This window comes from Opisthocomus hoazin, chromosome 21 (assembly GCF_030867145.1).
Source record: "Opisthocomus hoazin isolate bOpiHoa1 chromosome 21, bOpiHoa1.hap1, whole genome shotgun sequence".
In the NCBI taxonomy this organism is placed as follows: domain Eukaryota; kingdom Metazoa; phylum Chordata; class Aves; order Opisthocomiformes; family Opisthocomidae; genus Opisthocomus; species Opisthocomus hoazin.
This window is the reverse complement of record NC_134434.1, coordinates 6,219,685-6,232,523: the sequence shown is the minus strand read 5'-3', so window position 1 is coordinate 6,232,523 and position 12,839 is coordinate 6,219,685. Positions and strand designations below refer to the sequence as shown.

The following is a 12,839-nucleotide window of genomic DNA, read 5'->3' as shown; positions in this document are numbered from 1 at the left end:
GGCAGTGCCATGCCACGGGACAGGCACAGCAGCAAGACTCTCACCCATGCCACGCTCTCCCCTGGTTGAGGAGATGATGCTGCTGATGCAGGTACAGGCGATGCAGGCATGGTATGGGATTGCAGGCGTGGGTGATGCAGGCGGATTACGCAGCCCCAGACGTGTGTGTAGGCAATGCAGGCAGGGATGCAGGCGAGCAGGTAGCAGCCAGCTGGTGCTGTTGCTCGGTGATGGGTAATTCCTGCCAGAAAAAGCCCCCAAAGCAGCCACCTCACACACGCAGAGAGCTGCTTTCCATATGGATCACCAAACATCAGTGCCTCTGTCAAGGAGACGGGCAGGGAAGTGTCTTTGCTTGAGATTCACTGAATAAGACCTCGCATATCCACTTCTCTGCTGGATATTTTTTTTTCCTCTTTGTGAGGAGGGGCTGAAAGGGGAGGAGAAGGTTTGTACACCTAGGAGATGCACTGGGGACAGGTCTTAACTTGATTCTGTGTCCTGACTTATCACGCCTCCGAAGTCTGCCTAGCTCTAGAACATCTGAATGTTATTTAAATGTTAGGAGTGTTTTTTTTTCTGCTAGACAGAGCAAAAGGAAGCAGATCCTGCTCCTCCGTGTTTGCAAGCCCAACCTGGGTCCTGGTTGGTTGCTTTTCTCTTCCACCGTTGGTTCCTCATCCTTGCTGCGGCAGGGGATGCTGCAGTGGGCGATGGAGGGGCAGGCACAGCCTGGGGATGAAATCAAACCTGTTCCCTTTAGAAGCACAGAGTTAGTCAAGAGAAGTTAATTTTAATTTTTACAGTAGGTTTTGTAATCAGAAGAGCTGCTCCTATGCAGGAGGCAGTGCTTCACGGCTCTCCCTGCACCGGAGCTGGTGGCACGGAGACAGTTTGCAAACACAACCTTTGCCACCATTCACTCCTCCGCCTTCAGCAGCGTGCCGTAGTATTTCTGTTGACTTCAGCCTCTCGTGCTGCACTGAGGAACATAACAGAGTTTTCCGGAGAAAGGATTTTTGTGTGGTTTCTTGTTGGGCTCATTTTTCTTCTCTTGGTCAAGACTCAAGAATTTCCTGAGTAAGTTTTCAGAGAATCTGCTCCAGCAACTTAACAACAATATGCTCTTTTTGCTTTTTATAACATAAATAAATCTGAAGATCTGCCAAGGAGGAAGGGGGGGGGGAAGCCAGGGAAAAGCGAAGTGATGGTGTGAGGAATGCCTTTTGGCAGAAGTGCCTGAGGGGAAAAAAATGGGTGTGTGGACAAAGGAGCACTGAGGGCCGCTGGGACAACTGGCAAGGCCAGCCCAGGGACCCTCAGCATCTCCACTTTTACAGGCATGCTGCAAAGGACAGGCTCTGGATTCCTTTTAAACCTTCACATCAAGGTAAGGCTTAGACATTCTTCTTAAAAAAAAATTGTTATTTAAAAGGTATGAAAACATCCAGTAATTAATAACACCGTTAATAATACTGGGTGAGAATATGCATAAGTGGGACACTGGGCATCTTTCTATCAGGCTGAGTTAAGCCTGTGATTAAGCTTAGTGACTATATAAGGGTTGTAGAGTCTTTTTAACCTTACTTTGGTGTGAAATAACACACCACTGGGGCTCAGTTTACAGCAGAGGTGTATTTCCAGTGTTTCTTGGTGCTAGGAGGATGAGGTAGGTTCAGCTCAGTGTTTTAAGTAATCCAGCACAGGTGAGGAACAGATTTTTTTCCCTACATGCAGTGTAAGCTAAAGGTTGAATTTTAAAAGTCTTCTGTCCACCTTACGTTCTTAAAAATTTCCCCTGAAATACTGAAGGAGCAACGAGCTTGGTTCTGCCGAGGTTCCCCCAGCTGCCCAAACTCTGCAGCAGCGTGGCTGGGGGTCAGGCAGCATCGAGGGGTGACGGGGAGGGAGGACACGTGGGACATCCCCAATGGGTACCTGAGGCACCGGCTCTCCATCCCACCCGGGGTTTCCTGGATGTGAAGCTGAAACTGCAGCCATGTGCCAGCTTGCTGAGATTATCCTGTGTCCGTTCAAATGAAGGACAATCTGGACACCTGCTTTAGCTGCGACGCAAATCCCGTTTCAGCTGTGGAAATGCACACGGGTGCTCCACGCTGTCTTACACTTTGCTTCTGCTGGGTGAAAAAGTGACCAAGCAATTACAAGTTTAACTTCACAGTCTCCTTGAAATACTCAGCTGAGTATTACTGGCAGCGACAGTGGGAAGCTCATTGCAATCAGCGGTTCCTGCAGAAAATGACTGCTTTCAATTTAATTTTGAAGGTTTGTACCGAGTTTTGTTTCTCTTCAAAGTGAGGATTTCTCCTGAAGGCTGGGAACGAAGCGTGATCCCACTGTTCGGTTTAGAGTATTTCTCAGATCCCAGGGAAAAGGCAGTTTCTGCAGGAGACTGGGGTGGTGTGCACATCTGATGGATGACTTCCTTTCAAAGGAGGCATGTCTGTTGCTTCTTGTCCTTCCTTTCCAAATCGTTCCTCGGAAGTACAGCAAGGCAGCGGTCATTCCAGCTGGCTGTGCACCTCCAGCTCTCCAGGCTGCTTTCACACCTGGGGAGAGAAGTGGGACCCTGGGAGCTCTGGGTGAGCTGAAGGATTGATCTCTCTCGATAGACAAGGGAGAGGAGTGTAGCTGAGCTGCAGGCACACAAGCGAGCCCTTCCCACAGGGCTTTATCGCATTACGTGTTGATGCTTTCTATAAAGCAGCATTAAAAACAAAATCTAGTGCTGACAAACCAGGAAGTTCCTTGTATAAATACATCTTGCTCTAGAAAATAAACTAAATAATGAGATGTTGACCTTGAATTCCTTTAGGTGGTGACAAATCATTCTGTTTGGGAAGAAATGAAATCAATTGCTGGTGTCCGTATGAAGTCCCGGAGTGTCATCTCCTCGATCACACTACAGTACAGTGTTTCCATTATTAGTATTGTGATGTGTTTCACTCCATTCATGTATTTCTTGTTGAGGAATGTTGTAAGAGAAAATAAGAAGGTCAAAATATTGATGAAGACAATGGAGCTGCAGGATATTGCATTTTGGTGAGTTCTTTTTTAACTAAAGCTGTCTGTTTGCCAAAAATCAGTATACTCTTGGGTATTTGTGCAATGAGTTAAGAAGTTAAATGAGTTCATAAGTTTTCTCCAGTACTCTAAGAACAAGCCAGAAGGGTTGAGCATGACTGCAGCATGTTCTTCTTCCTTGAGTATTTCCTCCTAAGGTGGGCCATGCTACCTGTTCTTCACAGAGTATGAATGAGTTGACGCTGGGGAATACTTCATGTTTTAAATGGTTCTGCCATGCAGATGAAGTTGTAACAACCACTCTCAGTTAAACGAATGTGTAATGCCACCTTTCCATCCCCAGGCTCTCCTGGAGTCTGCTGTATGCTGTTCATGCGCTGGTCCTCTCCTGCATGCTGCCAGCTCTCGTGGTGCAGGACCCTTTCCATCTCAACAGCTTCCCTGCAGTCTTACTGCTGTTTTTCCTGTATGGTCTAGCATGTGTAAGTCAGGTTTTAAAGCCAAATTTTCTCACCACATGATTTATTACCATGTTGATGAGCCTGGATATTACTCCAGAGCCTTTTCCACAGTGCTCAGGACTCTACCCTTTGCATGGTCATACTAATAGAAATAGCTGAGTGGATTCTCTGACTCAGCAACAGTGATTTGAATTACAGGCTGAAGGTCTGACAGGCAGTAGGTTGGCTACAAAAGATCTGATTTGAAACTCAGATCAAACCACTAAGAAGGGCTTTAGAGTATTTTATTACACAGACACAGCTTACCAGATATCCTCTTGCCTGGCAAATGGAAGTGCTGCTATTAAGGATATTTTATATATATATATTATATATTATTATATATTTTATATATTATATATGTTATATGTATTAAATTATAAATAAGATGCAGATGAGATAAATAGCTTGTTCAGGCTGTTCACTCATAGTGAAATTTGGATAAATTCAGAATTTTAAAAAACAAGGGGGTTTGCTGTGGACTTTCTTCAATGTCCATTAGGCAGAACAAGGAGAACACAGAGGGCAGCCCATTGCAAAACAACCATCTGTTGCAACGGGCTTGACCTTGTCTTTGCAAGGCTTGGTGCAAGGCTGAGTAGTGATGTTCACGCCTGTGCACAGAGCATGCCAAACCCCACTGAATCTCAGGGTCGCTTGCCAGTACCTCTTACTTTTCATGCCACTTCTGTCATTTTAAATTAAGACCCATAAGAATGAAAAAGGGCACTAGGGAAATATATTTACAGGAATCCAGAAATAATATCCTCCTTACCTTCCTTTAAGACTCAACAATGTTAAAAAATCATATAAAAAGAAAGACAAGAAGACAGAAGCTTTAAGAGGTATGAAAGCTGAATGTTGATTCCTGTTAAAGAGGAGGAAAACCAGATGTGCAAACATTTCAGTCAGTCAAAGAAATATAACAACACTTGCATTGCTTGAAAATTTAAATAAAATACTAATTGATGCAACTGATCACTATTCTGTTCAGTTTTTACTGATTTTCTATTTTAAATTTGACTTGCAAATACTTCTTCAGGTGTACTCTAAAGTTCAGTCAGCAAATGATTTACTGAAAGCGATCCTTTTTGTTTACCAATTTGAGCCACACAAGGAAAAATGTATAAAGATTAGTTACCTGCATCACTAGAACAGGATTCGCAGGTACCACCTCAGTTACAGGGTTAAAAAAAAGCGCGCATACATACACAAAATTTACTGCTGTGGAGAAAGCAGGATTGGGGTTAGCAGCCTCGCTGATTTTAATTGTCCAGCCTCACTTTTTCTTTAGACCACAAGGCTTTTATCTCACACGGGCGGCTGAAGTGTGTTGGTTCTTCTCTGTTCTTGAAGAAAAAGTGGGGGATTGGCTATCATTTAAGGTATCTGCTTCAGCCCCAACAACTGGTGTCTGGGAATGTGCACGTACAAGGAGCCACCAGAACGGCTGTAAGAGGGAAACTGTAGAACAGATGTTGTCAAAACAGGAAAATGAAGTGAATTAGTATTCAGCCAAATTAGCACTTTACTCCAGAGTGAGGAATTAATGAAGTATGCCGGAGTTTTGTTTTTCTGTGGCGTAGCAAATACAGTGGGCTTTTTGTGTTTTGCTTTTGGTGTTTTTTTCAAAACTGACCATCTGTTTTCTCCACTGAACAGGATCCACGGCACTGAATCTTGTGACTTCAAGAAAATGAAATCTCTGGTTAAATGGTACATCCCCAACCTCATATTCTCAGGACACAGTCACCTTGAGCTGAGATATATACTGCCTTTAGAAAACGTGAACAAATTCCCAGGTAATGTATATTAAAACACTTGAGAATTGTCCGTAGAGAAAAAATAATCACAAATGTGGGGGAAGAGAAATGAAGAGGGAGATTTCCTACAGGAGTCACATAAGGACTTTAGGACTGTTGCATTTTGGTTTTCCCCCTTACAATTTTAGCACCCATACGTTGAAGATCAACATGTACAACAAATGCTTTTCTACTGTTTGCAATGAAAAAGCTCACAAGCCAAACTGGGCTACATGTGTTACGGGGAATTTATTGTTCTTTCTGTTAAAAGGGAAGATAAGTGACAAGAGATAACTCCATAAGACCCGTACCGCTCCATGCCTGCAGTGGCACTAGTCATGTTGAGTTGGACAGCCTCATAGCCCTGCTGCCTCAGAGGTCACTTAGTCAGAAATGCTGGTGCTAAATAGAAAAACTCTTCAAAGAGCCATGAATCTGGCAGTTTTCTGTTCCTGCAGAGCCTTCATATCCTAGCAGCTCGCTGCTTTATCATTTTCTCTGTGACTGGAGATGCTCCAGTCAGGTTGACTCAGCTTACCCAAAGTCTGGTCTGGAGATACATGCTCATGTTTGAACCCTTGAAGGCACTTGTGTTATCTCTGTCCTGCAGATCTGTTCAGTGGCCTCAACAGCTTCTCCAACCAGGGAATTATCCATTACGGAGTTAGCATGACAACCCTGGAGGATGACTTCCTAAGACTGGAAGAAGAAGCCACAGTGGATCTAGAAGGTACAATAGTGGCTGCAAATATACAATCCGCAGCCAAAGCAAATGGCTACTTTGCAATAACCCCTGGGCGTGTCTCAAACAGTTGATTATTAGGTGGCTCTTAATTTTTCAAACATTGCAATGTAGAAGCTGGTCTCAGACATCAATGTGCACGTGCAAAACTCTCTGCAGATGAGCGCGTCTTTGGGGAGGAGTGGGCAGAAGCAGGACCACAATGCCCAGATGAGATGGAGCTGGGCTCCCTGTTGCTCTCGGACACCAGGAAAGTGGCAGTCGACGGCTTGGCTCTCTGGAGGCAGCAGGTCTCTGCCATGGCACGGGTGCGCTTCTTAAAACTGAAGAGGTCGGTGAAAAACCTGTAGTCAATTTATGTACCAAAGTGATTTTTCTCTTGCAGAGCTGGAACTGGACACAGTCACAGCAGCGGGGGACAATTTTCTCACCCCTATTTGGATGAGTGTTTGGATTAATTGATATCAGCTCTTGGCTACGAATGATCTTGGAAATCTGCACTCAGAGGAGAGGAGTGCTTCTTCCTTTCCAATGCCAGTAACAGAAAATTTCCCTTTCATGCATTTTCATTTCTATGCTGAGTGATTTATGCAAAGGAAACCCATTTTCTTTCTGAAGAAAAGAATCTTTTAGAAACACTTTTATTTCAGAGGGAGGAGGAAGTTTCAAAATAAGCTAGTGTGTACAGAGAGAGGAGAGAAAAACACTACTTTCAGACTTCCTCTTCAATTTTTTTAAACTTCTCTCATGTTTCCAGTGTCTGAACTCATTTGGCCCCATTGGTTTTCAGTCTGGCATGCTGGCATTTCCTGGAGCACAAGAAAAAGAAATGAGGTGCTGATTTATGAAAAACTTGTATCTTAAGGAAGTCTGAAAAGCATTTCATGGCCCTAAAAAGTTGAGCACTCCCAATCTGAGGTTGTCTCTCTGCTAAATTTTGAGGGCCTTTATGAAGGATCAAGGTTTGAGACTTCTGAAAATAAAAACGCCAAAATTTCTTAACAGAAGAAGTGTTGAGTAATCTGAATATAGTGTACCATTCCCAATACACAAACGCATTCTGCTGAATATCTGTTTTCAGCGTGTTTATTCATCTCTTTCCTGATGTAGTTTGCTGCCCTATGTGGTTTTTCTGCTTCCTCTGGTTTTGCAGCTGTCCCTGGTTGCTGCCTGGCAGAGTGGGAGTACTTGGGAGCTCTCATCTGCACGGTACCTCTTGCCCCTGGGGAAGAGGGCTAGCTCAGAGACAACCAGCCTCCTGGTCCACAACGACACGGGTGAGGGAAATGAACCTTTCCGCGTCCTTTCCTATTCTGGGGCTTCTTGCTGTTGCAAAGGAAAAGAAGTGGAAAGAGCAGATAGTTGTAGGATGGAGAGGAACCAAGGGACGATGAGAGTTTTAGTGACAGAAGAGCAAGGAAATTGTCATTTTTAAGGGGTTGTAAATGAAACCTACTTTGGCTTCAGCAGCTGGTGAGATCCTGGTGCAATGTGAAAAAGGATATTGCAGCAGACGGGATTAGAAGGGACTCAGTTCTTTCCCTGCCCCAAATCCAGACCTCTACCAAAACAATTTCTTCATTTTCAGATCGTGAGATCCTCAAACCAGGCACCATACTCCAGTAAGGGCTCACTAATGTGGAGTCAAGTTAATGCTCTACTTCCAGTAGAGTAGTGTAAGTGTCAGCGCCTGGCAGCCAGAAGGTGTTAGAAAATAGTTTTAAAATCTGTTTAAGGTCTCAGTAAAGCACCAGATTTTAATGGGAAGACATATCGGGCTGTCTGTACCTGTAAACCCACCTTTCTTTTGCCATAGCGACGCTGAGTCAGGGGGAGGTACGACTGAGTGTTGTCTTTCTCGATTTATTTTCTACCAGTAAGAAGTCCATTGGTAAAAACCAAACCACCAATTATCAATAAATGCAGGTCAGTTCTCTGGCTGTATCATTCTCACTGGGAAAATCAAACTCCTGAATGTACAGTGCAGGTCCCATCAGGATAGAGAAGAAAGCTGTTGAGAGGATTGTGGACGCTGAAGTGTCCTGTTGCACCTCATATTCTCAGTGAACTATAAAACAAACTCAAAGAGCTTTAGAAGGTTTTCTGCCTTTTTAAATGGAAAGATATTATTGAAGGATTAATGCTATCCAGTGTAGTAGACTAATCTTTCTTCTTCCTCCTTGCTTTCAGAAATCAGTCATTGTCAGCAATCTTTGCAAGGAATATAAAATAAAGCAAGCTGGTTCAGTTTTTAAGAAGAAGAAGAAAATAGCCACCAAAAATGTTTCCTTCTGTGTTAAAAAAGGTGAGAATTGGATCTGTTCTTGTAGACCTGTTTTGGGCCTCCGATCATACCCAGAGAGTTAATTCTCTATGGATTCTCAGTCATCTAAACAGGGACATAAAGGTCAAATCTATTTGCCCTGTGGTTAAGGCATGACCGGTCTGTGGTTGATGTGTTAATGAACAACATGACATGAATGCATCCCATTAGTTACCTTTGACTCTCCATTATCTAAAACAACGTAGCCCCCTCTCTCCAGGATCCACTGCAGCAGTGGCTTCTGAGACACCTGGGAGCAATGCAGCTTCAGTGAGATTTGAAACATTATGGGCTCTCAGAGCATATATTTATCCTGTTCACTTTTGTATGATCTTTGATATTAGCATGGTCTTTTATATTTTTCTTTGGTGGGACTGTGCCTGATATACTTGTTGAATGGGAAGTATTACTAAGAAATCATGTGTATTGATTCCAGGAGAAGTATTAGGACTTCTGGGGCCCAACGGAGCTGGTAGAAGCACAGCTATCAAAATGGTTACTGGAGAGACAACACTGACTGCTGGGAAGGTAGGAGGCATCTGGAGAAAAGGGAAAGATCCATGACATAAGTGCAAGTGCAAACCTTTCACCTAGACTAAGCCATAACTTTTTTCAAAGCACTACTAGAGAACAAAGTTCTAACTGAATGCATTGCGCTATTAAATTAAATAATGTATTAATCAAAAACATTGTAAGCTACTTCTAATTTGGACAAGCATTTGTGTCTACCCTAATTGGACATGTTTAGAAAACACGTAAATGAGGGCTGCAAAATCACTCCCTTGCTCTTTGGGTTTCCTCACCTAAATCCCAATGAAGCCCATAGTCTTCCTCTGAACCACATTCTTGTATCTGAGCAAGGATGTGTGAGAGCAAAACAATCAGCCTGGTTGTGCAGGTGCTGATGAAGAGGGGAGATGGAGCAACCTTCCACCTCCAGGACCACACACCCGCCTTCCTGAGGTACTGCCCGCAGGAGGACTCGCTCTGGCCGGACCTCACTGTGCACGAGCACCTGCAGGTCTATGTGACCATGAAAGGGGTGTGCAAGGAGGATACGGCTGCTGCTGTCAACAGGTACGGATGGAGGGTGTTTCCAAGGGTTGTTCAATGTTTTATCACCTAGTCCTAGGGCATGGGGTGGGGACCAGAAAGTCAAAATTCACTGTGAGCCAGAGGCAACCTTGAAAGAAACTCAGGAAATGGAGTTGCAAAAGAGGTTTTGTGCTAAATGCCATGATTAAGTGAGTGGGTTAAGAAAATCTCCAATTTGCCTAAGTGCATTTAGTGGGGATAAATTTACCACTAATGTCCTTTTAAGTATGTTATCTTTAGGAACCATTTCTAAAATGTTTGACGTTACATTTTGGCACTACAAGAAAGGGAGCTTCAGTACTGTCTGCACAGCTGACACTGGCAAGGTGGAATGGATTTATAATGCTGTTGACACTAATGACGGGTTTAGAAAAGAGCTTGTGGCTTATTCACTACACTTTGCTTCAAATATTCACTTGTATTTCAATAACACAATAAATGTTTAATGAAAACAAGCAGGAGTCAAGAGTGAGGGGAAGAAAGTTCCTTTTTCTTACTGTTTTTGGAATGCTTGATGAGAGTATTGAGTTGGGAATAACAACAGTGTTCTTTTTTTTTTCATTTGTTCCCTTTCCCCACAGAATAGTGAATGCTCTGCAGCTTCAAGACTATTTAAAAAAAAAAAAAAAATATCTGCTGGGATAACCAGAAAGATGTGTTTTGTTTTACCTACAATGAGCACTGCAATGCTCGTAGCACAAATGAAAAACCCCCTCTGTGAGTGGAGGGACCTAGCTGTGTCCATAATGGGCCTGAGTCAAATATATTTCTTTTTGTCATTATTACAAAGTATTACTCTGTGCACATTGGTCTAAAGTTGCTATTTGTAAAGTTTTTATACTTGTTTTAGGGCAGAGACATTTGGAGGCACAACGGTATAGAAAAATAGTCTGATACTCCTAGGGTTTGTTAGATTTTTTTTTGTAACTCCTGCTCTGTTCCTCAGGAAGATGATTCATGCTGCCTTGAAAACCAAGCAGACGGGAGCCATCCTGAAGATGCACTACATGGAGGAGGCAGAGGCGGTGTGCAACCACGTGGCCATTATGGTGTCCTGGCAGATACGGTGGGCAGCAGCACTGCCGGCACATGGCTGAGCTGGGAAGAGTCCGTACAGCAACAGAGGCTTCTCCTCCAGCCTCACCAACCTGAGCCCATCACCATGGGCCGTATGAAGTGCTCCCCATGGTTTTGCCAGCAGTACAGCGTGGGAAGGAGCAGACAGTTGGGCACCAATGGTTTCACACCAACATCTCTATTTTTCCCTCCCTTCCCTGCAGGTGCATTGGCTCCATTCAGTACCTGAAGAACATGTTTGGGAAAGGTTATCTACTGGAAATTAAGGTCAAGCATCAAGAGCGCGCTGATCTTCTCCATGCTGAGATCTTGAGGATTTTCCCAAGTGCAGCACGTCAGGAGTGGTAACTATAAAACATGGGATGTACGGTGGTTCCAACACCACCTCATCCCTAAAAATGTGCCAATGTGATGGCCAGACGCAGGATCTCAGTTGGAGAGGGATAAACAGCTCAGAATGTCTATATGGGGGTCTGTTTGGGTTTTTTCACTGCTGGGATTTAGCACGGTGGGAACAAACCTAGGCAAAGCGTTGGTCCCTGACTCCACTCACCCAGGACAGGCACACCGCATGACCTAGGGATTGACGCCCTTGGCAGATGCCCATGCCCAGCCTCCACGGTTGCTCCTGAAGCAGCAGGTTATTGCTGCTTGTACAAGGCCGGTGGCTAAGATGAGGAGTGCTGATGTCAATCAACTGCTAGGTAAAACCTACTCTGTGGATACACCTGTGGGGAGCTGGTGCCTCTTAGCAGGTTATGCTGAAGCACACGGGAGTCTCAGCTACTGCTTATGTGCTCTCCACATGAAGCTACTTCACATACCTCTTCTAAGAGCTGCAGAGCTGTACCTCCTGTAAAGGTGCATCACAGTGTCTAGTGAATGTCCGAGAAAGAATCAGAGCTTTTTCTTGCCAATATTTCAGCTGTTTCTGGAACTCTCCTGAAAGCAGGAAACGGATAATTTTGATCTGACTTTGGATGGGACTTATGAATGGAAGCAACTTCAGCAGGAGGACTGTTAAAGACCAAAGATGCTCATTTACACTTTACTCAGTATTAACCCAACTGATGTGATACTGCACATATTTACTATCATTATCAGCGTACCAGGAAGACGAGGAACAGGCTCTGTCTTTCCAGCGAGCATCAGCAGAGGGCTCCTCTCCGATGCAGAAGGCATTTCAGCTGGACTCTGCAGGTGTCTACACTGAGCCCTACCCCACCTTGCATGCCCAATGGCTGGTTGATGAACCAGTGCCCACACTAGTAAAAGCTCATCAAGCAGAGCAGAAGGCAGCAGAAGGACAGAAAGGTTTGCAGAAAGAAGTGTCGTAGAACTTGTCTCTGGGGATCGAGGCTCTGCTTTGGTCAGCAGATCTGGGTGCATCAGGGAATGTGGAAACGCCTCCAGACTTCTGGGCTTGTCTCCCACCAATGTGTGGAACTATTTGCCTGCGATGTGTTTCAACACATCTCATTGAAATTTGCACTCTATTTTTATTCCCTTCCAATAAAATGTCTCTATAGAAACCACAGCTACACTCTCATCTTGTTGTCATAGCTTGGGACCATCAGCAACAGCTGAGCATGCTCAAACTCCTTCCCCTGGGGATGGAGGTGGCTGCAGATGGCTCAGGGCTGCTGGCCAGGCAGTTGTAGTCTCTCATGTTTACTATCTCCAGCAGCATGGCTCAACGAGCATGCTCACCCCTGCCCTCCCTCCATGCTGGGGCGAGTGGTTGTCACCCTTCCCGCTGGAAACCAGCTGCTCCCCCCCCAGGCACCACTCGTATTTTCTGTTTTGTAATCAAATTTTGAGTGTTTCCCATCAGCCCTGAACAGCAGCTTCCTTTCAGCAGCTTGTTACGGTCTCTGCTGTTAGTTTGTGCTAGCAGAGGGGAACCTGATGAGCTGCCAGAGGGTAGGACAGCAGAAAGAGAGCGTTGACAGGGGGTCATGCTTCTCTGGCACAACCTTTGACAGCAAAGTACTGAACATACAAAGCCCAGCAAGAGTTATGGCAGCAGCACAGAAATCCCATCCATGAAAACTGGAGGTGCCGAGGCATTAGTGGAGCTTTTGGAAAGGATACAGACTGGAGCTCCTCCTGATCCTCCTGGAAAGCAAAGCTGCTGCCTGTCCTGCCATCTCACGGCATCCATCCCTCCCTCCCTCCCTCCCTTCCTTCCAGAGCTGCTCTACATTTTTGAAAATTAGCCTTGTACTTCCTAATGGCTTCAATTTTTTTGCTCC

The 12,839-nt window shown here is 44.7% G+C and overlaps 1 protein-coding gene across 1 annotated transcript; it reads left to right on the top strand.

Annotated features, from left to right (window-relative positions):
* Positions 1 to 597: 597 nt before the first annotated feature.
* On the top strand, positions 598 to 12,088 carry LOC104335930 (uncharacterized). Its single transcript, XM_075440615.1, has 12 exons — positions 598 to 1,080; positions 1,341 to 1,390; positions 2,837 to 3,063; positions 3,389 to 3,527; positions 5,208 to 5,347; positions 5,958 to 6,077; positions 6,249 to 6,420; positions 7,243 to 7,366; positions 8,280 to 8,394; positions 8,849 to 8,940; positions 9,311 to 9,489; positions 10,454 to 12,088. The coding sequence occupies exons 5-12, from the start codon at positions 5,242 to 5,244 to the stop codon at positions 10,602 to 10,604; spliced, it is 1,059 nt and encodes a 352-aa protein (XP_075296730.1). The 5' UTR covers positions 598 to 1,080; positions 1,341 to 1,390; positions 2,837 to 3,063; positions 3,389 to 3,527; positions 5,208 to 5,241; the 3' UTR covers positions 10,605 to 12,088.
* Positions 12,089 to 12,839: the final 751 nt, after the last annotated feature.